The sequence below is a fragment of the Corvus kubaryi genome, unplaced genomic scaffold (genome assembly GCF_017639235.1).
Source record: "Corvus kubaryi isolate FWS band 111438036 unplaced genomic scaffold, C.kubaryi_AGA036_p1.0 37387, whole genome shotgun sequence".
Classification (NCBI taxonomy): domain Eukaryota; kingdom Metazoa; phylum Chordata; class Aves; order Passeriformes; family Corvidae; genus Corvus; species Corvus kubaryi.
In genome coordinates, this window is record NW_024581129.1 from 4,646,708 (window position 1) to 4,673,092 (window position 26,385).

Sequence of the window (26,385 nt, forward strand, 5' to 3'; positions counted from 1 at the left end):
CGACAGGGGCGCAGGGTGACACCGAGAGAACCGTGAGTGTGGGGCTGAGGAGTGCGGGGACAGGGACGGGGGCGCAGGGTGACACCGAGAGAGCCGTGAGTGTGGGGCTGAGGAGCGCGGGGACAGCGACGGGGGCGCAGGGGGATGAGGGATTTGGGATGGGCATCGCATTTTTGGGGAAGGGGCGCTGCGAGTCAAAAGATTCGGGGAGGGGATGCTGAGGGCGATAAGGGATTTAGGGAGGGAGTTTAGGAGGAACAAGGATTTGGGGAGAGGGATAAGAGGTTTGGGGAGGGGTTTCTGGGGGCTCGAAGATTCGGGGAGGAGGTGTTGAGGGTGGTCGAAGAATCTGGGGGGGGCAAGGATTTGCGGAGGGGATCAAAGATTTGAGGAAGAGGTGCTGGGAGTCAGGGATTGTGGGAGAGGGTGTTAGGGTGGTCAGGATTCGGGGAGGGGGTTTTGGGGGGAACAAAGATTTGGGACGGGGGGATCAAATTTTGGGAGGGGAGTGCTGAAGTAGCAGGAAAGCAATGATCAGTGGGAGCGTTAGAGAAGTAGGTATTGGGAGAGGCACTGGGAGACCGAGGCTTTAGGGTCCGGGCATTGGAGAGGGGTGCTGGGTGCTTCGGGGGTGAGGGGCTCTGTGCACCCCCCGGGTCTCCTCTGAGGGGTGCCGGGGTGCCCGCCTCGTCCCTCACCCAGGAGCCATGTACACGTCCAGACTCTTCACCCTCGTCCTGGTGGTGCAGCCGTCCCGTGTCCTCCTGGGCATGAAGAAGCGCGGGTTCGGCGCCGGGCTGTGGAACGGCTTCGGGGGGAAGGTACAGCCCGGGGAGAGCATCGAGGAAGCTGCCCGCAGGTGAGGGATGGGCCGGCACCCCGGGGACAGGTATAGGGGCACGGGTGAAGGTGTTGGACCATCGGCAGTGGGCTGCAGGTGGAGGTACCACGGTCATCTGGTCAGTGACACCCGCGTGTTACCCACCACTGCAGTCAGGAGCCACCTGCTCCACAGGTGATGAGGGATCATGCACATGTACATGCATCTTTAACTACCATCCAATCTGTGAGCAACTGGAACTTCCTGTGTCCTCCCTCCCATCTCCCGGACTCTGATCTAAACTGAGTCTGTGAGTGGTGGGTGGAGGTTCTTGCACTCTTCAGAGAAGTGCAGGGTTTAATTTTGGCTATGTAGCAGACCTACAGCTAATTTAAATAATAAGCCAAATTGCTTATGTTTAAATTTTGAAGCTGTTGAACAGATGCCACCTTCCAGTAGCATTTTTAGTACTGCATGAAAACATAGCCACAAAATAGCAGGAATTCTTAGGGGGCCCTTATAAAAAGCCCTGTAGAAATTTATTATTTGATTGTATGGTGACATTTTTAAGTGCTAATGCTGAGTCGGGGAATTGAATTTCATCAGTAAAAAGGCACAGTGTAATTTTTGAAACCTTTGGTACCGATTTCTTGTAGTTCTTTCATCTGTCTGGTCATTAAAACAAAGTAACAGATCACAGCTAAATTGCTAAACTCCTCTAAAAATTAGGTACCTTGTTCTTTACACGAGTGTTGCTGTTACAAAGCCACACTTTGCCATCTCCTCGGTTTCTGATACGTGCCCAAAACTGCCCTTGCACCTGCAGGAAGATCGATGATGGTGTGCTCAGCTGGTACCCAACAGCCTCTGCCCTCAACAGCCTCCACAGCTGTGCCAGCACAACCACCCGGGCTCTGTGGTGAGCTGGGCCCGGGGACAGAAGGGTTTCTGTGCAGGTGTGCTATTACCGATGGCCTGGTTCCTACGGTATATCACCGTGTCCTGCAGCCATAGGGAGGAGGAGGAGAGAAGATCCAGCAGGCAGGCATTGTGCAGCAAGATTTATTCATTTAATTACTTTACAAACTCTTTTATAGACTTTTTTTCTTCATAGTCTAATTGGACAAAGGACCAGCCACCCCTTGGGGGTGATTGGCTAAAATCCTAAAAGATCAAAATATTTTTCTACTATACCATAAACAAGACTTTTCAAGGTTGCAGGTGGCTTGGTTGTTTACATTCCCTGCTACCTCTTCTGTGAGAGAGAAAAGTCTCTCACGGACTTAGAAAATAGTAAGAAAATCCTCGCTAGCAGCATTTTTGTACCTACAGTGTGCTCCCACCAGCACATGGCCTTAATGTACCTGACACTTCATCATGGCTTTTCGTGTAATTTGTCATCTCTGAGTGGAGGGAGGGACTTAAGTTTTGTCACTTAACACTTGCTAGGCTTACACTGCCACTGACTGTGGGGTAAATCTAATGGTTTCATGTAGCATTGGATTTCCTGGGTGTGTGTTCACCTGTGCTGGCCCCGAGTTTGACACCAGAACTTCTGTTCACACAAGACATCAAGTGCTAAAATTTTCATCAATCCCAAAGCAATGTGCCACAGCACAGCCAGCACCTGCTGCTGGGGACTGTCCCCATCCCTTCACCTGCAGTTTACTCCAGAATGACACAACCAGTTCCTGCTGAGGTCAGCTGGGCAGGAAGCTGTCCCCAGAGCCAGGACCAGCTGGACATACTGGCCACCTTTCTGGCTGGAGCACCGCTGGTGCAGTGCTGCCTCAGGGCACAGCTCTCCTGCAGGAAGCATCACACAGTCCAAATCAAACTTCCCTTGTACCACCTCTGCTCTGCCCTGGGAGCTGAGGTATGAGGCTGTGGTTCCACATCGCTCTGTCTCAGCTGGGTTGGCAGAGGCAGCAGGTGTGAAGTGTCCTCTCAGTGCAGGTAGTTAAATATTAAGCCAAAACATGAACAAAAGTTCCCAGTACCAGTAAGGTTTCCATCCTCTGCTGGGTACAGCACATTCCCACGAGCACCTGGGCAGCTCCTCAGTGGCACATCTTGTAAGGGGAGCATTTAGTGAATGAGTTATTTCTAATTTGCCACCTGTAATGTTTCCACTTGCTACACATAGAGCCAAGCAGCTGATGGATAAATTGCCTGGTGAACTGTAGCAGTGTTGTGCTTTGTTGTTCAATTATCAGTGCCTGTAAAAGGAAGCTTTTAGAGTCATTGCTGGAAAACTGCCTCTATTTTAGACATAGATAGCTTCTCAGAAAATAAAATTAGCCAAGATATTAAGTTGAATTATAATTTTGAAAGATGGGATCCATAAAATCAATGCCAAAGAAAGCTGGAGCCTTAAAATCATTTCCATTACACTTTAAAATTGTTGTTACTGCCAAATAGGCAACTGCATTAATTATTAACTTTAACTAAAGAAGTTTCAGAGTATTCCTTATTTTTGTACATTACAAAAACCATGACTGACTTCAAGCTGTGCTGCTTCTGTTAGAGGGAGGTAAAATAAAAAAAACCCTGAGCATGGAGCATGAAGAGAGGTAATAATGAACGTGCTTCAAGTAGCTGTGCGTGGTGGTGTGTGGAAAAGAGCTGGCACAGCTCTCCAAGTGCTCTTAAAAGTCTTGCCTTCTGGCCTCTTGTTATGCTCAATGTACTTCCAAGGAGCGGAAAGGCAAAGTTTGCACAATTGCTTTGTGTTTTTTACACTGCATTTGAATGGGAACCGGAATTCTCAACGTTCTGTGTCCAAGTGGTGTTATGGAGTGTGTAATTTAAGTAAGCCTCAGTTTGCCTCAGAAGTAGCTGATTGTGTAGCAAGTGTAGATGTTCTTTCTGGTGTTCATGACCTGCTTCCCCACAATTGTAAGATTTAGCTTGAAGTTGGCAAAGCCTTGTTCCTGTCTAAATGAAGTGTATCTTGGAGTTCTGAAGCCACACCTAGCTACAGTAATATTGCTTCATATACCCACTTCTCGCTCACCTCAGAAAAGATCTGCATATTGCAAGGACTGTAAATTATACTAAATTATCAGTTTTCCTGAATCTTCCCTTTCCAACCTAGACTGTTTTCCTACTAGGCTCAGGAACCTGAAATAACACACAATCCCATCTGACCTGGCTCCCCTTTGGTGTAGTAGACTCGTGGCTTGGTGCAGGTCAGAACCCTGCTTTGTTGTACCGGTGCAGCTTTCACCTTTGGTGTGCTGGAAGGGTTTTGAATGTGTGAGTAAAGCTAATGACTGCATTTTTGTTCTCCCACTGCTCACTTTCATGGAAAGAAGTCTTTTTCTTGTGCAGGGAGCTCTTGGAGGAGAGTGGACTGACTGTGGACACCTTGCAGAAGATGGGGCAGATCACATTTGAATTTGTAGGCAACTCTGAGCTCATGGACGTTCACATTTTCCGGGCAGATCACTTTCATGGAGAGCCAACAGAAAGTGAGGGTAAGTGGCTGGTGGGGGGGAAGGAAGGATGTGCATGCTCTTCTGAGACAGCATTGCTCTTATGAAATGGAGAACTATTCATGCTAAAATGCCTCCCAGAAGGAAGGCAGCTGGGCTGTAGGGGGAAGCTGCTTGTTGACCAATATTACAGTGTAGGCAGCAAAAATCCATGAGGAAGTCCCACGTGCAAAGTTCTTTTGTTTTCTGCCACCAGAAATGCGGCCCCAGTGGTTTCAGCTGGACGAGGTGCCATTCCATCACATGTGGCCGGATGACAGCTATTGGTTTCCCCTGGTGCTTCAGAGAAAGTTGTTTCGTGGCTATTTTAAGTTCCAGGGACAAGACACCATCCTGGAGCACAGCCTGAAAGAAGTGGAGGAAGTTTAAGAAAGCAGAAGCATTCAGCCCATGTGCTACTGCCCACATTGGGCTACAGCACCCTGAGTATGACTTATGAGGGTCTCCTTGCTCAGCTCTCCAGGAAAGGAGACGTATTTTCCAGGTCAGTGGGAAGTAAGGAGATTAAGGGGGTTTCTTAAAGCAGAAATAAAAGTAACAAGATTTTCCATGCTGTGAAGTCCCTGGCTGTGGTAGGCTTGAGTGATTATGTGATTGCAACTATTAAAAATTTAAGTGTTAACCCTTTTTAGTGGCTTAAGCTTTTCCTTCATGTTGGAAATTTTTTTATTATTATTATTATTATTAAAAATATTTTTTCAGTAAAGCATGTGTTGTTCTGTTGTAATGGTGCTGTAAAAGTCTTTTCAAAAGTTCAGACCAGAGATTCCTTCAGGATTCTCCAGCTGAACGCAGTGTGAGGTTGCAGGAATTAAGAAAACACAAGTCAGAGGTAGATGTACAGCCCTGGCTCAGCCCAGCTTTCACTGTTGCAGCTCCTGCTGTGAAGTCAAATTATTTGAGCATTTCAGGTAAAAATATGCTGCACAAATTCAACTTTCAGCAAGTCCCTGTTGCAAAGCACCATCCCCTAGGGCTGCACGCTCTGTTCCAGGGCAGGAGCAGGTGACTGCTCAGCACTGATGTCAGCCCAGCTCACCGTGGTGGGCAGCAAAGTTTAATCCAACCGTGCCAGAAATAACACATCACATATGTAACTTCTTACACAAGTTTTGGTTTTTTTTCTTTTTTTCAAACACTTTTACAGACATATAACACTTACAGATAGAATCTTGGAATGTCATGTAGGATCTGTAAACATTTCCAGTCTACCAGCTGTAGTAATAGTTCTTTAATTCCTGCATTTGGATAAAGTGCTTCATACATAAGGCTATTTGAGCAAAGCAAAGATACAGGATATTCCAGGCAGGCAAAATTCACACCCTCTGAACTATGTTTGTTTCTTGTCTCCCTCCAGCAGTTTTGAAAAATTTATACCACTCAAAAACGTCCTTCTTCATCTGCTCAGCAAGCCACAGCTCAGACTTAGGAGGATGAATTAATACCTTAAAACCTTACTTTTGTGCTGCACACTTGAGTTATTTACAGAGGTTTTGATACCCACCTCTGCTTCTGACCTGGCAGTGAGGGTTCCTGGCTGCTCTAACAGAGAGAATGGCTTGGAGCAAACAGAATAAGCACAAAAGGACAGGCAGCTTTTACAGAGTGTAGGACCTTACTGCATGGTAGGAAAGGGAATGACTGGCAGCCAATACCTGTTAAATACCTTGGTTTATTTCATGGTGGAAACTGTAAATTGCTATGTGAGAGACAGCACGTGACAATCACACAGAATTACCTTCTGTTCCTCCAGGAGTTTGGGTAGGAAAAGAACAAGCGTGGCTCAGGCTTGCACTTCTCTGTTATCCCCTGTCTGCAGTCAGGTGAGTCCTTTCAGGAAGATGCTTTCCCCCAGCCCTGATTTTTAGCTCATGTCAAAGAGCTGGGATGTTACTGCTCCTGTTGCTGTGAGACTGGCACAGTTTAAGTTCTGTCCCCAGCTGGTGATCTTTGTTTTTTAGTAAACAGCACAAACTGAAGAGTGTAAATTAGCCTGTTACAAATTCCAGGAATTACACCCTTGCATGGTCAAAGGAGAGTTAAAAGCACTGGAATGCAGCAAGGCACTATTGAAAATGTTACAACTTAAGAGGAGCAATTTGCCAGGAAGATGGAAGGAGAGCGAAAGAAGGATCAAAGATTTAAGGTATTGTAAATAGAGTTTTGAGCCTTTCAACACGTGATACTGACAAAAAGCTTGGATATTCCCACTTCACAGCTCAAAGTGGAGAAGCCCTCAGGAGTGAGAAAACATAGAGCCCTTTTCAGAGAACAATTTTCAGGCAGCCAGCCTTTCAGGGTCTCAGGTGTTGACTACCCTGGTACCTCCAGGACCGCTCTGACACTGAAGGCTTTTCTACCATTACTCCTTTGAACACATGAAAGTTCCCCAACTCAAGCACACACAGAAAAGCTTCCGTTCACAAAAGCACATTAACATTTTGGCACTACATCTTACAGGAGCATCAGATCTCAGGTAGGCAGCACACACTCCTCAATTAGTCTGGTTTGGTTAGCGTTTACTGCAGAAGGCAAGAGCACGGAGGTAACTACAAGTGTTTTCCCCACCTTGGCTAGGGCGGGCAGACAGCTGAAGTCAGCTTGATGGATCCTTGGAGTCTCTGCTGCTTCACTCTGGAGGAAGGAAGGTGTGCTTGATGCTGCCCTCTAAGTCTGGCAGATCCATAAACTGAACATAACAAAGACAGTAAGGAAATCCCTCACACATTGAGGTAAACAAACAGTGCTATTTGCACACTGACCAGTCCCCCAGAAGAAAGGTTTGCAAACTAAGGGTTGTATGAAATAGTGTCTACATGTGTCTAGGAATGAGACAGAAGCTTGACAGTCCAGTATGAAATGAACTCTGAAAGTGCCAGCAGCTGGATCAGCTTTGAGAATACTGGGCCTCAGTTCTCAAATACTTGGTGAACAGAGTAAATGCAAAACAAGAAAAGCCCACCTCCAAAACTCTCCTCAAAGACACCAGGGCTGACAATGGAGGAATGGGTGTTTCTCAAAACAATGTAATTCCAGTTTCTTTATAGGTCCTGTGGTGTGTCTCTATCATTGTTACAGTCTCTGCACTTGGACTGTAGAATTTGTGCTTGAAGGAGAACAGGAAAGAGGAGTTAGTCTAAAGCCCTAATGTTATTTTGATTTCACTTTTTCGGGGGTTGTTCTTCGATTTTAAATCAAGTTCAAAATTGTAATTTTTTTCTAAAAGTGAGAAGCGCAAAGTTCCATTCAGGCTAGTCATTTGCAACTGCTCCCATAGAACATTGCCCAGTCAAACAAATTACATATGAGACCCATCATAAATTATCAGATCTTGCCCCAAAACGTACAGTATTTTCTCAATTTCACTGTTCACCACATCAGGCAAACAAAGATAAATGAGGGAGGTTGGGTGCTGAGACTAAGCCAGCCATAACCAGCCAGCACCTTCTGATAATGCCAGGAGTGAAGAGCATGGAAAAGTCTGGTAACACACTTTCCACACTTGAACCACAAACCATCTTCCTCATCAAGACAAGGTCAAGCAGAAAAACCTGTTGTGCCATGCTTGAGATGATACCTTCTTTGTAACTGGACTGTAGAAACATTTTCCTCCCCTGACAGTTTGTTTTGCAAGCAGAATTTCTTCTGCATCACTCAGGAAATCTCCCGGAGAGAATCCAATCTGTCACAGCCATTTGCAGTTCATCTGTCTCACTGGACAAGGCCCATGTGCAGGAGGAAAGTGAGTTAACATTTGAATTGCTGGAAAAAGCTCTTAATGCATTCTGTGCAGGTTGGCTACACACTGCTTTAAGGCCCAGCACTCAAGGAATTCACCCATACCGGTGTATTTACTCCATTTTGAGGAATGTGAGTAATGGTTATTCAGTCTCCTGAAACTGGGCAAATAACTTCTCTTGCTCCTAGCTGAAGAAACTAATCCAGAATTTCTACCTGGGCTAGGAAGAGTTTCATGTTGCACTGAATTTTCTAAATTTAAAAAAAAAAAAAAAACAACCAAAAGCAAAACAAAAAAGCTTTTGTGATTGGAGGATTTAAATATACTTCCTGATAATGGGGAAGTTCCCCAGTAGGAAAATATTGTAATGGTTCCAGTTTGACAGCAATCACTCATCCTTGTTAACGTGCTTCCTTTTTTACCCATTCAAAGAAAATTCTAAGAAGCCAAGTCCAAATTCCCCTTTGGAAGCTATTTTGGCCCCAGAGAAGTCAGATTCAGGGAGTCCTGTTCACACAGTTTTGCTGCAGACATTTGCAGTTTGATTATCAGTTTCTCTGGAGGATGTGCACCACTTCCCCTGAGGTAACATAACATGCACATTCTCCCCCTTTGCCTCCCAAGGGAAAGTCACTGGAGATACAAAGTAGAGAACGTTTAGTCCCTTTATCACAACCATAAACTGATCTGAAAACCCCATTACCAAGGGCTGTGGTGTTTTTAGAGATGAGAACTTTCACTTAATTGTCTGCTCTCCTTCACAAACAAACACACTGCAATGCTACCCGCAGCCAGGAAGAATGACAGTAACATCCTGATAATACTGAATTTTTGCTAAAGAACTTTATCAGCACTGTGTTCCAGCCTGCTGGTGTAACAGGATACTTCTGATATTACACCAAAGAAAACACCAGCCTTTGGTCAGCAGCTCTCCAACAGACCTAAACAGCTACTGGCCAGATGGAGGTCAGAACCTCCAGAAGAAATAAACAAGCTACCTTATAGCTGTTCTGCTCCTGTAGTACGAGTGGTTTACATTTAAGGAGCGTTGTAGTCAATTAGTTTCTCATTTATGCCAGGCAAACTCCTCTGAGTTCCTGAACCCAGTTGTCTTTGGCCCCAAACTGAAAAATACGAGCAAGTCCCCAGGCTGCCCTGAAACCATGAAGGGAAACACACTGACAATACATCCATCCAGCACCATCAGGAAAATCCCTGTCACACAGCAGCACTGACCCCTGCCCAGCTGGGTTACAAAATCCAACCACTTCATTAATTTTGTGCTGAAGTCTAGCAGTAAGAAATCAAATCCAGATACCTACAATGGGATGGGGGATGGCTTTCAGCTTTCCTTATGCACACACATCCCTAACACAGGCCCTCTAAGACATAAAAGGCAGTTTATCTCCACTACAAGCAAGTGCTTCAGCTATCCTGTTCATCTCAGCACTTCAGAGACATGCAGAAATGTGTCAGCACAGCTGCAGATAAACATGATTGGAGGACTGTTAGTACAAGATGCAGAGGCTTCAGCAACAACACTGCAGCACTCGCTGTGCCAGGCCATATCCCGATCCCATGACGAGTATCTGCAGGATAATGAACATCAGCTCTGCCCCAGAGCATCGAAAAATTACAAAATTGTCTCTATATCCATATGTTCTGCCCCACATCCAGTCTGTCTAAATCAGAGAGCAGCTCAAAGCAGCAATATTAAAAAAAAATAAAAATAGCTGTTTGGAGGATTCATTGGAGGTAGAGGTCCCACCCCTTCGTTGACTGCCCTTCTTGCTCCATGTGGGATGCTCAGAACATTAATTGGAAAAGAAGTTTCCCTCTGGAGGTGACAATGGTGGAGTTGGCATACTGCTAGATCCCACGAAAAGGCAGCTCAACTTCGGCTTCAATTCATTCCAAACTTTACTCATCTGTGAGTGGAGAAGGAGAGAAAGCAGACATGACCACACAGCAGGTAACAATCTCACCACATGGAATTCTAGCGGCAGTCTCAGGTACTCAGAAGCACAACACAAATTTGCTGAAGTATTTTCAGGAAGTTCAGTGGACCCAGATTGCTCCTTTTAGACTGGTGCTACGTGCAGCTCCCTGAACATTTTCCTGAGCATGTATAGAAGGGAGATTTCTCTTCATCATATCCTTTCACTGAAGGGATGGAAGGGAGCTGAAGGAGAAGAGACTTTTCTGATATAACCAAAGCAAGAAAGTCTGTATATTGGGAATATTAAAGCCCATATTTAGGGTTTAACAAAAGGGAACTTCTGTGGTTTAGACCAAAACCCAGAAAGTTTTCTTGTCATAGAATTTCTGTGTAGCACAACAAAAAAACCAGATTAATCTAGCAAACACACATCATTCATTACAGAGTAGAAATTTAATGGTTGGGTCTTTTTCAACTACCCATAGGGTAGGGCCAGCTACAGATGAGAGAAGAAAAGATGAAAAAGCTAGCTGCAAGAAGATACTGTCCTTTAGAGGGGTTAGAGGCCAACCTTGATCCTCACCCCAAAGTGGAAAAACCTCAGGTAACTTTTCAAGTTACGAGAGAGCCCGGCTGCAAAGAGGATTACAGGATGAAGGCCAATGGGTGAAAACAAATCCATTCAGATTCTCATTCATATTTTGGGAAAAAGGACACAGTCCAGAACTCACCTCTTTGTGACCCTGAATCTGGGAGTTGACAAAGGCCCCCAAAATGTGAGATGTGAGAGGCAGGTAGATGTGGATGAGCTGTGTCTCCTGATGCAGGCAATACAGGGAGAAGTAATTCCGCAGCTCCATGGTTATGATCGCGTTTTCTTGCTGAAAGAAGAGGAACTCAGTGACCAGGAAGAGGGTGCCAAGCACTTACAGCAGGAGAAAATAGCATTCCTCCCCATACCAGTAATTCAAACACATACCAAAAACCTAAAACAGGCAGTTCCTGGACCGATTTGATACAACAGGAACCGCTCTCTCCATCACGCAGACTGCTGCTTCCCACAGCTCCTGCAAATGATGTGCTGCCAGAGAGCCAGTAACAAGTGTTGAGGAAAACAAACACGTTTTCCATGTGGCACAGCGGGTAGCTCAGATTTCCCAAAGTACAGGCTACCCTTTCAGTCCAAAAGCTCTCTGCAAATGTGACTGAGCTGGAGAGCAGCACCATTACAGAACCCAGTCCCACCCTTAGCTCTCCGAGGTGCCTGCTCTACCTCCACAATCCGAGACTCCAGTTGCTCCACTGATTCTGGTTCTTTGTTCTGTACAGTGGCACTCATCATCTGCTTCTTCATCATGCTGTACTTGTGCAACGCTCGCTGGTGCTTGTGCAATACCCCCTTCTCATGCCTTTCACACAGGTCCTTTATGGGAAAAGAAAACAACAGGTACATAGTGGGAGCCAAGAGTCAGCAAACACACAGCAAAGTACATCAGGAACACACACACAGTCACACTTTATGTCATTTCTATGCTGCAGATTTTTGCTCCTTTGCTTTCAAGAGGGTCAAAAAATGCTGGCAGTTAAGAATTTAAGAAACAAAACTGCTTGAACCCAGACCATTGAGCTTAAGAGGCAACCTGGGGCATCACTTCTGCCAACATTTTGGATCTTATCAGACCTCTTATCTTTTCTGACCTTCTCAGAATTAAGTGCTAGCAATTAATTAAAGTGCTGGCCCAATAGTGTCCTTCAATTTCAGTCCCAGCCTGAGAATGTCAGGAGAGGCTGCCACACAGTTGACCAAAAGATTAGTATTAACAAAATCCTTTCATTCATAACTGAACTCATGTCTCCATGAGCAAACCAGCAGCAATCTAGTTCACTGCTTAGACTCAAAAGCAGGCAAATCTAAAAACAAAAAGTTACCCGATCCATACAGTTTAACCACTCATATTTTTAAATTCCTTGCAAAATTTGCTCTTTGGCAAGTTCTCATCATCAGACGAGCTGATCAGTAAGGCTACAGAGCTCCCTATGGCCAACAGCCACTCCCCTCCCTCTGCCAGATGCCCAGTTTGCCTCTGAACTGGCCTCACTAACAGTTTTCCATCCAGTTGGCGTTACACCCTCTAAAGAGCACAAGCTTGCTCTAAACAACTTTCTTGTTGGCAGAAGAACAGCAGAGCTCACTTTATAGGACTGGAGTAAATCCAGGAAAAGGTTCAACTTCTCCACCACATCATTCTCTTCCTGTTTACCCTAGAAAACAAGGGGAAAAGTACATTTTACGTAAGCCTGGCATCACAGCCCTTCACCCCACCACGCAGGCTCTCACTGCACTCTCCAGGGCACATCGGCGCTTACACAACCGCATCAAAAATCTCTCTGATGGCACTGGAGTGTTTGGTCTTCAGTGTGCAGAACAAAGACCTGACTGAGGCAGGAACAGCTTTTCCAACTGACTGATCATTAGAACAAGAGGAGTTGGTTTCACAGGCCTGCGTGTCAGTCCTTTCAGCACACTCTGCCTGGAATTCCTTGCTCTTGCAGATTCTCCAATCTTTCATCTTCCCTTCCTACAAGATAACTAATCCATTAAAACTCTGAATACCTGCATGGTCCCCATAATGGTTCGTGCATCAGAAGGCAGAGATGAGACACCAAGACAAATTTCACTACCAGTTTTATTATTTTACAAAATACTCTTTTCTTCCTGTATCAATAGAGCTCTCTGGAGCGTAAACTCTGGAGAAAGAGACGTGGCCTGACTGATCTACAAAAGCACGCTGAGTGTTTTAACACAATGCAATGAAGAACACTGAAGACAAAAGTATTACTTTGCCTTTGCAGACTGTCGTGTTCTCACATTATTCTGACAGTCATTACCACACTGTACACTTGGACAGGAACGTGGTGCTTCTGTCTGAATGACTCTCATGTAATGTTCAAGTACATGAATGTGAAAATTTGATTCAGAAGTAAGTTATTCTGGGTTCTCTGTAGCAGATTAATAAGATGGAACACAGCACTTTTGGACAGCTCACTCTAGTAGTGAGCTTAACGTGTGCAGTAACCATTTAAAATTATGAAAGAAAGCAGGTTTTTCCCTCCTTTCCCTTGCCTGTTACATTTTTTCCCCCATTAAACACAGTCCAGGTATTTCACACAAGCTTGAACAAGCAGGCTAGTAGTTGAGGATGTGAGCTTGGACTACAATCTCCCTCTTAACTCTTGAAGGGCTTATGTCTACAGAGCTCATGATTGAAGATGAAATTCAAGGATGAAATTCATGTTACAAAAAGAAACAAAAAAAAGTAAAGAACTCACCTGCTGCACAGCCTTATCTGCCAGAAGTGCAAATTCAACAGACAGACCCTTCAAGGCTTGTTTCAGAGTCCCCCATGCGTTGTTGTTCAAAGCAGCCCAGGAAGGAAGTGGGGTAGTGTCTGAGCCCAGAGCACTGGAAGGAGATAAGCAATGGTCACATCTAGGAGACAAATCCCACTCAGTAGATAAAACTTATTTGCAGAGAGCAGTTCAGAGTTTCAAATCAGTCTTAACAGCTCACAGTGCTGAGCTACTACTGTCCCATCCTAATGCAGTTAACTGTGCACATACTGGGGAGAGAGACAATAACACAAGTACCTGAATGTGAAGGTATTTCTGTTTTCTTTCCTCACACTCGAGGGAATGCAGCCTTAGTGGAAAGCGTGCATTTCCTCCTTTCATAGGAGGAAAATTGATCATGTCCTACAGCATGCACTGAAATACCCATTTTTACCAGACCATTTGCAGGTAAACTTGACAACAGTTTTGAGTTCTAAACCAACAGTAGAAACGTTCACATCAGCAAACCCTGTTCCTCCCAACCTACCTTAGCTCCTTCCCAAATATGAGGAGGTCGGAGGCATTATCGATGGCTCGGGAAGCGATCCTCTCCGCACGGTCCCGGAGCTTATAAAAGCTGTTATAAATATTCCTGATCAGCTCCCTGCTGGCAGCAAACTGGGCCTGAATGTCAGCTGGGAGGAAGTCCTGAAGGAGTACAGAGGGGTTACTGGTGGATAAATCAGAGGCACACCACAGTCTGCAGAAGGGGACAGGCTTCCCTCTTGTGCTCAATCCCTCATGCTGTGCTCTAACAACTCTGCAGAGATCAGCTTCCCATTTAGGTGTTCAAGTCAGGTGTCACACGAATAGCCCTAATCTTCAGAAGCAGAAAGAGGTTCAGATACCCAGTGTAGACAGAGTTGCCAAAATCTGCAATTCTATTATGCAGTTAAAACAGGGTTTGTGAGGTTTCAAGCTTACAAGTTCTGATCTGATCCTACTGGTAACTCCCAGCCCAGTAAAGTCAAGCATGAACTGAAAGTTCAGCTTTTTTTTGACCAGTTTATCACTGTTAAAAGCCTGAATTAAGCTCCAGTTGCAAAATCTTCTGCAAGCATTGCAGGAACCTGAACAACAACTTGCTTTGAAATTGCTCAATGAACACAGTGGATGTGTACTTAAAACTTGTCATAGCACTAATCACTGGGATAAACAGATATATAGAGAACTTATAACTAACTTTTCCATAACAGTCCAAATTGCTCTCTCACAGGAAGAGGACAACAGACAGAATGAGGGCATGAGCACAAGGGAAAGACATCAGTCTAGATATTAACTTCTAAATTGTGCAATTTGTGCATTTGTTTGTTATGTAAGTACAAGGAATTACAGAGAAACATGTTCTGAGCAGGATTCACTGGTTAATCTTTATCATATTCGTGAGCCAGAATTTAGCTAGAAATATCAGGCCCTTAAGAGTCAAAAGTTTATTTGATCTATTCAATAAAATTACAAGTCCTTCAAACTCTGGAAATAACTGTCTCCTACCTAAGGTCTCCATCACTGCACAAATGCCATAACTGAAGCACTTGGAGCAGAAAGCCATTTAAACCAGAATTACACATTGCAAGAAATTCATATACATACCTTGGCCTGGGTAGCTAATCTGCAAGTCACAAATTCATCTCCTACTCCCTGGACCAACTCCCTTAGCTTATTCTGTACATCCTGGAGAAAATACAGAATCAAATGAGCATGAAATAACTAAGCAACCCAAGGGCAGGTCACACAGGTCTCAGATACATTGCAGCAGTAAGGCACAACTCAGCAGACACAGCTTTACTCAGGTTAGGTTTAATTTAAGGAAAAGCATAATCTCTATTCCCCTAAGAACAGTTATAATTTTCAAAATACTACACTCCTGGCATTGAGTGAAATTACCTTCCACTTTCCACTGTGGAAACACCTACTGAGAGAAAATTCTCTTCATCACAGGGAGCAAACCCATGTAGGTTAACAGCAATTCTGAACGCTGTGCCCAGTGAGGCAGTTACAGCAAGATGTGCAAGCTCAGGACTATTGCTAACAAACACTCACTGAGCCACTGAAGGACAGAAAGAGTTTCAAGAGCACATCTTCTGAGAAAGGGGGATGTCGAGCCACCAGGTTTATGAAACGCTTCAGCGCTCTCCTCCTCGATTCTATGAACTCTCGATCAGCTGCAGGAAGAAACACAGAATTCCAATTAATGCATCTCACATTACACCTCAGAAAGAAAAAAGAAAGCACTGCAACAAAAACCAAAGAATGGTTACCTATAGTCTGCCAGCTCCCAAAACCAGACCTTTTAGACTGACCACCCAAACAAATATTCCATCAAGCATTCTCTACCTCACCAGAATCCAGCATACACAGCCACATGTGGTTATTTCCACAGGGGGGGTCAGGGAGGAAGGAAAAACAACCAAGCCCAAGGCCTGAAACCTCCACTTACAAACTGTGGGCCTACAGAGATTCTTCTTCCTCTGAATCAATTCCACAGAGGATATCCCAGTCTGGTTGGGACTCCTGGGATCAGCATCTATCCTTTTCATGCAAGATGTCAAAAAGTACTTTGGAAGACTTGCACAGTAATCTGCAGTACATCCATCCAGAGTCTTGTCAAACTAAAAAAATTCTGCTCCTCTTGCTGAAACAGGAAGATTTTTAATCTAGCAATAACTGCAGTAAGGCAATAAATCAGAGTTCCTGGAGTTTTTCAGGAGCAATAAAAATAAAACCAAATATTAAAGAAAGCAGGATAGAAAGAAATTAAAGGAATGCTCTTATCCATGACAACACTCCTGTATCATGAAGCGTTACTACTCCTTTCCCTCAGTCTTAAGCTGGCAGTTTGCTGGCTCTGAGGACTCTCACAGGTGATCCTCACTACAGCACCACCCACCAATTCCTTTTTTTGCCGTTGGGGTTGCAGATCTTGATTTTGCTTTGCTCACACTTAACCTACATGGATGTTTGTGAAGTCGTGTGCACACTTCCCACAGGATCTGCCTCAGTTGGTTGCCATCCTCCAAACGAGCAGAGCAGGACATCCATCTCCATCTGACAGATGGAGGGGAACAGACCCCCATTGGTGTAACTCAGCAGAGGAGCACACCAAGGACAAAGCACAGAGCTTTGTCCATCCAGCTCTGGGACTTGGAGGCTCCAAGAGTCACACATCTGTACTAATCCATCAAATCCTGTGTCCTGCAATACCATTTGTCAGTCCATTAATCTACTCAGAAACAAGAACTACCCATTCCCTTTCCTTTTTCCTGTTTGCAGTTTCCATTAGGCCCACTTCCACAGCTCTTCTATATGCAGTCACTGGACTAAAGGCAATCAGCACACTCTGCCTCATCACAGCTTTGCACTGTATTAGAACTGTTCTCCTAGCATAGTTTGGGAACTAATCCTATCATTTTTTTTCCCTAAAGTTATGATATGTGTGGGAAGAAATGCACTGGTGAATGCAGGGAAATATCAACACACCAGCAGTGCAAGGAAATAACAGTTCCTGACAAGTGATAGATATCGGGAGCTTCTTTCAAGCATCCTTTCTCCACTGAGATTAATCAGAGACGGTATCTTTGCTCACAGGTGTTGCATGAGGTGGAAATTCTGGCTGAGAACACTGAATCAGGTTAAATTCAATACATGGGTTTCACACCCCCAAAAAAAGCTTTCACAGTTCACGTTCCATCATAAGAATATATGACCATTGAAGCTTTTCAGGGGTATGATTTTGCTTTGCTCCAGTTCACTATATACCCTGCTCTGCTCACTGTTTACCAATTCTGCTTTACTGGAGCAGTACATGGACTCCTCAATTGAAATCAATTATTTATTGAAACACAGTGAGCTTAGCACCATGGGCAGGAGAGAAGACACTGAAAAGCTTGTTCTTGCACAGATAAAGTATTAAACAAGACAGAATTCTATACAGTTATGCAACATTCGAAATAATACATGCTTAAAAACAGCGTCAATATTTGAGATTAATGAAAAATGTTCCTGAAGGAGCTTTGATATGCTTTCTGTCTTGGGATACTTCTTGGTTTCTAGTCTAACACCTGAAGTATACTTGAATGATCTGACACTGGTTCCATTTAGGTTGGACAAGAACTTTTAAGGTCACTGAATCCAGCTGTTAAACTAACACTGCCACATCCACCACTAAACAATGATCATCATGACCCGTTTTTCTAAGAAGCAATACCTGCAACTCTGCCATGCTCTTGTGTAGAATTACACCTAAAATCTTATTAAGAAAAATCATTAGATACTGAAATTCCACAGGAAGAAACCCCACTGAAGTTTCGCATTAATATCTCACCTGTAGGAATTTCTAGGATGGCAATCATTCACCCCTCCAAATTGTGTATTATAACCTCAAAGTTGTTGTCTGAGCCAAGCAGACCCCAAGACTTTCAATCTTTTAAACACTTCTTTTCAACAGTATCACCTTGATTGCGCTTGCACCGTGAAGCAAAACCCCTCCAGTGAGAAATGAAGATGCAGTTTTACCTCCCAGCATCCTCTTTGGGGGCAGTGCTGGCACCATGCGATAGGGGAACTTCTGCAGCAGCATCTCGTGGAACACCACGAAATCATTGTATCGTCTGTACACGGAGCACTTGAATCTCTGCAGGGAAGGAAAGGGGAGGGTAACTCAATACACACCTTAGACAGCAGCACTTGCACAATTTTTTTGTGCTGCCAATACAATTTCTTCACTAGCTCAAAACAGTTTGAAATATCCAGCTACCTACACCAATTTGTCACAAAACCATTCCGTTTTCATTGTCATACACCTGCTTCTGTATAGAGCTCAGGTTTCAAGCAAGTGAACTTGCAGACCATCCTTTACACCCAGGCCAGGAAGGCCCAGTGCTACTGCATTAAAATTGAGCCAACACAACTGATCTACACCAAACCAGCATCACCCAGCACATCTTAACCACTCAAGACCTTGCCAGCAGAAACTGCAAAGGCATTCTTAAGAGCATACATTCTCACCAAGCCCAAAACTTGTTCACATTACCTTGCTGGAAACCTCATATTCCACATGTTTCAGAAAAAGGCCCTTCTTCTCAGGTATAAGCTCCACCTGTACACTATCCTTGCTCAATAGCTCTTGTAGGGTGTGGGAAAGCAGCAGTGGATTTCCCTGGGGCGTCTGCATTAGAAACTGTTCTGGTTCCCTTGGTTCATTTACTGGAGGCTTTGCCAAATCTAGAAGACAAAAAGGGAAAAAAACAGTAGACCTGATAAGATATAGTAAAAGAAGTAGCCTTAAAATATTCTGTTCCTTTGCTTGGTGCTCCCAGAATGGTGCAACACAACCAGAAGCCCAGCCAGGCCACTCCCCCAGGAGGTTATGCTGCTTCACACACGTTCCCAACCCCGGCACCTCCCTGCTCACAATACCCAGGAGCACCACCAATTATATCGAGTCAGAGAGACATCTCCACTAAGCAAAGAATCACAGGCCAAATTTGTTCTGTGAATCAGCTAAGAGGCCTGCATTTCCTGTCTGTCCAGCTCCCACCACAGCAGGATCTGCCAAAATGAACGAAACCCTTGCTCAGCACTTTTGGATCCTGCCTAGAACAACTCATGGAAGGAAAGAAAAAATGTGTCGTTTTACTGCGCTGCAGAAATTTATTCCATTAATTTTGCATATCATGACAAAGGAAGGAGACACTTCATTTGACATAATTTTCTTAAACTCTATGACAGCATGCTACAGTGAGTGTGAACTACAATAATTTACTATGTCAACATACTTAAGTTCCAAAGCAGAGGGAAAAGGTTCCTAATAAGTGCTACCAACCCAACAATTCCCCAGTCACAGCCAGCTGTGGCAAAATCTTCAAATTTACCTATTCTATTCCACTGCTGGTAGTTAGAAAACAAACAGCTTTTAACAGTGAATTTGACCACAGCTGGGCAGCTTTGGACAGTAACTGATTCTGCAGAAGACAAAAAAGATGGGTCTCAAGAATGTGGCCCCAGAGGACAAATGACATCAAAGAAGGGGCAAAGCTGATGACTCAGTGCTCTCTTATTAAGTGCTTGACTGCAGTTTATTGTCTCAACCTGACTTTATAACTACATCTATTATGTGACTGTAAACTAAGCTTACATTGTTTTTCAAAGCAAACCTTTCTTTTCCACCCATTCCACACATAGGAAACAGTGTGAAAAATGAGGGTACAACCCTGAAATCTATTCACCCCATACCTGATTTCTGCTCTCCAGGCTGGAGCAGGTGGGTTGCTTCCTCTCTATAAGAGGCATATTGTGAACAAGCTCTTTTGCAAAGCAAGTCAAATCCACTTACGAAAGATACCTGAAAAGCCAGGTAGGATTCATTATCCCTTCCTTGCCATTGTGCAGAAGTTCTTAAATATATCTGCAATTTTGAGAACACAGACAGTAACGCTACAGAAGCAAGCAGTATTTCTTTAAGCTTTGATACATAGTTCAAAAAGTTGCTAACTGCGTAACAGATTAACTCAGGGAAGATAAGAAGTCATATCCTTAACTTGAAAGCCCTGACCTCCTCCTGATAAGGATTTCCCACCTGCTCCTTCATGTGCCCTAGGCCCTGATAAACGGGAAAAACAAGCAATCTTTAATTCCTCAGATCTATGACTTCGTAACAGCCACTTTGCTATTTGTTCTATAAAATGGCTTAATGAAACCAAACCAAATCCAGGACAAATGACCTTATCCCACATGCCTCGTCAGGCTTCAGATTCCTGCTAATGTGACTCAGAGAAGCAAGTCTTAACACCTCTGCTTTAATAGACTAATATATCACCTGCTAACCCCACCTATGTAGCAGCTCCTAAAAATTTCCAGCTACCTGCCAGAAATTTGCAGTTAAATAATGCAAACTAATTCAATGTTGACATGGGATGCTGCTGGATGAAGTGATAACATCTGTAGAGCACAAGGCATCCTGGATATCCTGGATAGAGCAGCAGTTCTCTGGGTGTCCACTGTAATTCTTGGGTTTAACTGCTCAAGACACATCAGTGAAATGCAACAAGACACAGCAGATGCTGTTACTCCTCCAGCACACACACACATCCCTACACAGAATTCCAGAGCCTTCAGTGATGCCCAGCCACTGGCCAACATTGCAGAGGCCCCTCCCAAGGAGGGCTACTCAAAATGCACCCTGACTACTTCCCCAAGCAGTGCCAATCTGTACTAACACAACATCTCCTCCTGCCTATTGATTCACTGTCTCTGCTTCCCATCTTTCTGCTGGAAAACCAACAGCACAAACTGGTCCCTGAACTGGGGCTCAACACTGTCTGATAAACTACTGAAACCTCAAGGGCAAGAGATAGGTATGAGGAGAAAAGGGTATAGGGTGAACATGAAACCATCAGTGTTTCATCTGTGAGTCCCAGAACCAAACTGATGCTGAGGACTCTCAAGTTCATTACAGATCTGAACCCCATTGCCCAGTAAGACATCTACAGAGTGATGCCCCACCAAGCAAGACTCCACAGTCCTTTGACAATTCAGCCACGTTGCTCTTTTCTAGGTAATTCTTCCCCAGTTTTCAATCAAGTTACTCTCTAAATTTGCTTTCTAAAATTCACCTACGGGAAATGCCTTCTCTTTATCAGCAGTTCACACTCCTGGCTCTCCCTGAAATATTCTGTAGCTTCTTTACATCTCAACCTTGTCTAAATGTGTGAAATCACACAAACCAGACAACCATGCAAACAAGTTTGAATAATTACTGTTTAATTAATAACCTCAGCATGTCTGGTATCAACAAGACAGTTACTCAGAGTGAATCTACACCCACAAACACTGGTCTGAGAACACAATAAAATGACTTTGGAACAGCTGTTAACCTGCTTTTAGGAACTGTTTATCATGGCATTAACACTAACCCTACAGAGCAATATATACTGGAGCTATTCTTCAGCCCATTTTTCATTTTACTTACTAAAGAGCCTTTTTGGGAACAGCCTCCAGAGCCCTGGCCAGGAATGGTGGATAATGGTGGGAACTCATTGGTACAAGCTCCTGTGTTCAGCCAGTCAAAGGATTTACATGCATTGTAACAGAACACTTAGAGCTTCCCATCACGAACTCTCTGCTGGAGAGCAGCTAATTCTGAAAACGTTCCCTTTGGTTTCAGCAGATCATTATCTAGTAAAGCTTATATAGAGAGAGCAGCAAGTGGATACAGAAATGCGGTATGGAATGATCCCCTGGAACACTGGGAAGCAGACAAAATAAAAATCAGCTTTTTCCTACAAGCTAAGCTTTTGCTACAGCAGTTTCCCAATCTGTTGCCAATAAGATATCAGGAAGTGGCCTGGTACAACTGAAAACAAGTTGATATAAAAGTTAAAAATAATACATAAACATATACATATGCAAACAAGAAGAACTAAAAGTTTGAAGAAGCATTCAAAGCATGGCCCAATTTTTGTTTGGTCGTAAAAGAAAACAGCTATGAAAACACTGCATAATACTTTTTCTTTTTTTTTTCTTTTTGGTAACGTGTCAGGCAGCCTTTGGAATGAAGGGAGTTGAGAAACTTACCCAGAAAACAACTGCAATAGAAAATCTCTCTACTTCATACCATGTGTTTCACCCTTTAGTTAGTGCTCAACGTTCATTACTCCACTGAAACAACGGGGCAGCAATCTGCCCTCCAGAGTTACCAGTTTCCCCCATCCAAATTTCCAAAATCATGCATTTATTTATGAAAGCCAGAGCAGCATTCCAAGTACCTGGATAGCTGCACAGAGGTTTTACATGCGAGTAAGCACATACAGTAGAGCAATGCCAGGGCCGGAAGCACAGGTGGTAAATCACAAGACTGATTTCCCTTCCCTGTTTAAGCTCTGTCAATCAAATTTGGAGGCCTCATCTCCATTTTACAGATGGCTGATGCTACCAACTCTTTATTACACCAGGTGCTAATCAGATAAATTTATTAGACATGCTTAAGTAGATGGTGCCACAGAATTAGTTGCTACATTAGTAGCATATTTTCTAGAAGGAGAAAGGAGCCTGTAAGGAAGCAAAACCTTCAGGAAAAACAGCTAAGATCTCTCCTCCATCATCACAGGCCACAGCTGTGTGGAGCAGAGGGGATCTGACCCACAGGAAATGCAAGGGAATGTGAAAACTGACTGGTTTTGTACACAGATACCTCAGATTTCTCCCTGGAAAGAAGGAGGGCTCCACTACCAACTCCTGGGCCAAGAATACTAAAGCAGCAATGTAAATAGCATTCATCAGCACTTCCCTTTCCTTTCTGTCTTCTCATGAGAAGCCTGAGGAATTATGAAAATGCCTTTCCCCCTTATTGTGTCAGACACATTCCTCCATGATTCCAGAATCCAGTGTCCACATCAGCCTCCCTGAAAGCTGGTGCAGATTTCAACTACAAAATAAAATATATTCCTGTCTTACTTTTTCTTTTTTAAAAATATTACATAATTTGAAATCCCCTAAAAAAGCAAAGAACAAGAGAAGTCCCCCCCAAAAAAAGCAAAAAACCTTTGTTCCTATTAAAGGCTTAACATATTTTTTGAGACAACTGCACTCAACTTGTTTGTTTTGAAGAACTTAAAACCATGCAGTTCTTATTTTAAAAAAAGAAAAGCAAAAGAATCAGTCTAACAAAGCCAAGTGCTGCACAGCTGTGAGTTCAACACAGAAGGCAGGTCTGTATTTCTTACTGGGTATAAGAAAAGTTATCATACTTAGCTTCACTCTAATTAAGAGTCTCCTTCCTCCTCCTTCCCAACAATTCCCTTGTAAATACAAGCTACCCAATGCCAAAATGAGACAAAATAGCACACACACTATCATAAAATTAGATGTTGAGAAACAGGCTCCAACGTTTTGTTTTTCTCCTTAAAAAAAACCAAAACACCACCACCACAGCTTTCTCAGTGCAGATGACAAGTATGTACCCTGCACTAGTTAGCCTGGGTTTTCTGGGGGTTTTTTCTTTGGCTAGGTTTTTATATTTCCCTTTGTTTTTGAGGTGTTGCGGGTAGTTTGGTTTTGGTTTGGGGGTTTTTTTCCAAGTAAGTTCAAGATTGTTATTCAGCACTTGGTGCTCTTAGAGATGAAACAGAGAAGTTATGCCACAACTCAAAAATAGATGAGACTATTGAAGCTTTATTTAGTAATAATTAAAAAGCACCTGAATTTCTGCAGTCCCCTGCAGCTGTAGGCCGCTTAGCTCCTTCTCAAACTACCACAATCCCATACTCCAGCAGAAAAAAACTCCAACACTAATTTATCTCATGCCAATGTCACACAGATTTACTGTGTGTAAAGAGCTAACCCTAAGCCTAGCACCCTGTTCTTTTAACTATGCTGTTAGATCATCAACTGATTCATCTGATTTCCCAAGTCTGGGAACTGAAGGGACACATTCCATTCACAAGCCAGCCATGAGCCACAGTCCCCAGCCGCAGCAAACACAATAAAGTGAGATGGAGCTACTTTGAAGAAATAACAGGATTAGCAGAGAAAAATCCATCGAGGAATGTGCCCAAAGATTACAGAGACAAAAAGTCAAATGCTCACTAGGGCTGGTTCTCAGCACCCAGTGGATGACTGCAAAGCTATCATTTTTCACAAAGAGGTTGGAAGTGTAAAAATTCACACCCAAAAATGTAACCCAGCAAGCAATAACCCAAACAACTACTCCTGGAAACTTTCGCAAGGACATTTTAGCCTGACTACAAAACTGGCAAGTTTCCACAACCAACTGTCCCTACAGAGGTCAAGAATATCCCATGAAAATAAGTAGTTTATCTTTGTTTTGCCTCTCATCTTCCTTACACGTTTCTCACCCTCCTGATTATGCTGGGGGAAAAACTTGACGTTAGCATTTAAGCATTAAAAAATGGCATTGCCACTCCAGACACTACAGCCTCCCAATGGTCTTTTCACACACTTTATAGTAAGAACAAGCTCACTCACGTCCCAAATGCTGTTGAAAAGCAATCATTAAACCACTCCTCCTTTTGTACCAATTCCACATGTCTGGAACTGGTAAATTTTTCTCCATCAACCTGCACCAACCGATAAAACTTGAAGACTGTGGGAGAAATCAGCGGTCATGTGCAAATTACACTGTCTGTAACCGGCACAGCCCTCCCACGGGCTGCACACACAGTTAAAAGGTTTACCATCAGAAGAAAAAGAGACACCTCGCTCCCTGCACAGCCAACACACCTGGATTAGCTCCCTGCAATTGCTGGAACACAGACTCACATGGAAGTAAAAGCAAAAGGGAAAAAAAAATCAATAAAAGCCACTCTGCAAAATTTAATTCAACATACTGGATATTATCCTTTTTTCTCTTTGATTGTATTAAAGTAGTTTGAACTCTGCAAAATCAAATAGACAGCATTTGTAGGTGGTCTCATAGGGGGCATCAATGATACCTATCAGGACTCTCCATTACTCTGCATATTTCATTCCTCCCAAAATACTCACTGATAAGCTGCTGATCTCCAAAAGAATTACATATGGGTGTGAAACTTCAAAGATCTCTGAACCTGCATCATGATGCTAGAAATAAAAACATTGCTGCATTCACAGCAATGTTTTTCTTTAACTAAAATCATTATATACCCTCTCTCAGTGTTCATCATAAAATCTTTGCCAAAGAAAACCAAGTTTTCTAAAGAAGTCTGAGTAGATCAGAAAGGTACAGAAGCACCATCACCAGAAGTTAATCAGTTCAAGAATACTTGGAGACAACGTTTTATCTCTATAAGGCTCCTGAAGCAGATGGTAAACCCATAACAGACATACCTGAGCAAGCTCTCTCTTTGGTACAGTAGGACATTTTTTCCACAAAGGCTGCTGTTCAATATGTTACATCAGTCCTGGACAGAAATATTCCAAAATAATTTATTTATAAGCATTATCTGCATCAGGAGCATCACAGGCCTAACAAAAGCACACTCACAGTGGATCTTGAATATAATCCAACCAAACCATTTTTCCCTGCATTAAGCTTACCTACTCATATTTCTTTCCAAAGTGAGCAAAAAAAAAAAAAAAAAAATACTATGCACAGATCAAGTACAACACTTCAGCCACTTCGAAGAGAACTTTAGAGAACACTCTAAAAGTTTCCTTCAGTTTAACTGTTAAGGAGTATAACACGTTATTCCCTCAATTCACCCAGGAGCTCCCTCCATCTCTCATTTCGCAACAAGCGCTGGCAGTATTTGGCTACAAGTTTCTTCATCCCAAAGCCAGCTGCACGCTCCTTGAACTGCAGCGTTAGGAGCTGGTGCTTTCCCCGCTGGATGTGCCGCTGGCTCGGCTCGGAGCGGAGGCACAGGGACCGCCCGTGCCGCTGCCCACTGACCCGCTGCGGAACGGCTCCAACGTGCCCCGAGTCCACCTCGGCGGGCGGGGAGCAGGCACGGAATAAAGTCTGTCCAGCACGCAGGGAGCGCTCGGCCGCGTGACTCCCCACGGGAGAAGTTCTGGACCGCGCCCCGTGCCCGCGTCCAGCCCGCAGAAGGGCTACGGGGAGCTGACCGCCTGCGGCCACCGGGGCGGCCACCGGGGCGACCTCCCGCCGCCCGGCCGGGCAGGTAACCCCAGCGGCCCGGGCACCGCCAGCGCTGCCGCTCCTTCCCCCCGCGGAGCGCAGCGCACGGGGAGCGACCCCCGCCGCCCCCGAACGGCACCGGCGCGGCCCGGCCGTGGGCAGCCACCGGGCGGGCCGGGGCCAGCGGGGTCCCGCTGCCCCGGGGAAAGAGGGGAAGGCGGCGGCGCTTCCCCGCAGGTTTCAGCGGGGAGCGCGGCCCCGATCCCGGCGCGGAGCCCCGTCCGCTCCCCGAGGGGCGGCCGGCGCGGCCCCGCCACCCGCATCCCCCGTACCTGCGGCCGTGCCCGCGCCCGCCGTGCCCGCGGGCGGCTCGCCGTCCATCGCGGCCGCGGTCATGTGAGGCCGGGGCGGCCGCCCTCCCCTTCC

General features: G+C 44.5%; 2 protein-coding genes across 7 annotated transcripts in view; one reads left to right on the forward strand and one right to left on the reverse strand.

Moving 5' to 3' along the window:
- Positions 1 to 4,944, forward strand: part of NUDT1 (nudix hydrolase 1) — a 5,120-nt gene extending 176 nt beyond the window's left edge. For 2 of the 5 annotated variants that reach the window (XM_042037024.1, XM_042037025.1), the window contains exons 2-4: positions 703 to 859; positions 4,154 to 4,299; positions 4,514 to 4,944. In XM_042037024.1, coding sequence (XP_041892958.1) covers positions 708 to 859; positions 4,154 to 4,299; positions 4,514 to 4,686 — 471 coding nt within the window. In that variant the 5' untranslated portion in view covers positions 703 to 707 and the 3' untranslated portion in view covers positions 4,687 to 4,944. Of the gene's footprint in view, positions 1 to 6; positions 96 to 702; positions 860 to 4,153; positions 4,300 to 4,513 lie in introns of those variants that run through there. The other 3 variants (XM_042037023.1, XM_042037026.1, XM_042037028.1) reach the window with 3 other exon arrangements.
- Positions 4,945 to 5,411: 467 nt separating this feature from the next.
- On the reverse strand, positions 5,412 to 26,374 carry SNX8 (sorting nexin 8). Of its 2 annotated transcripts, XM_042037022.1 has the most exons (12): positions 26,292 to 26,372; positions 25,206 to 25,279; positions 18,415 to 18,605; positions 17,898 to 18,015; positions 15,426 to 15,547; positions 14,976 to 15,056; positions 13,873 to 14,033; positions 13,326 to 13,458; positions 12,189 to 12,257; positions 11,269 to 11,418; positions 10,727 to 10,876; positions 5,412 to 9,984 (listed from the first exon to the last, which is right to left on the reverse strand). In XM_042037022.1, the coding sequence occupies exons 2-12, from the start codon at positions 25,237 to 25,239 to the stop codon at positions 9,871 to 9,873; spliced, it is 1,323 nt and encodes a 440-aa protein (XP_041892956.1). In that variant the 5' UTR covers positions 25,240 to 25,279; positions 26,292 to 26,372; the 3' UTR covers positions 5,412 to 9,870. The 2 variants fall into 2 exon arrangements, with proteins under 2 accessions (XP_041892956.1, XP_041892955.1); XM_042037021.1 differs by lacking the exon at positions 25,206 to 25,279 and having other exon boundaries at positions 26,292 to 26,374.
- Positions 26,375 to 26,385: the final 11 nt, after the last annotated feature.

Excerpts from the sequence above, each read along its gene's own strand:
- SNX8 (XM_042037021.1), bottom strand. The coding sequence starts at position 26,355 with ATGACCGCGGCCGCGATGGACGGCGAGCCGCCCGCGGGCACGGCGGGC. Across the intron at positions 14,034-14,975 it reads GATTAGCTACCCAGGCCAAG|GACTTCCTCCCAGCTGACAT; the intron begins GTATGTATATGA and ends GTACTCCTTCAG. Across the intron at positions 13,459-13,872 it reads ATATTTGGGAAGGAGCTAAG|TGCTCTGGGCTCAGACACTA; the intron begins GTAGGTTGGGAG and ends ATCTCCTTCCAG.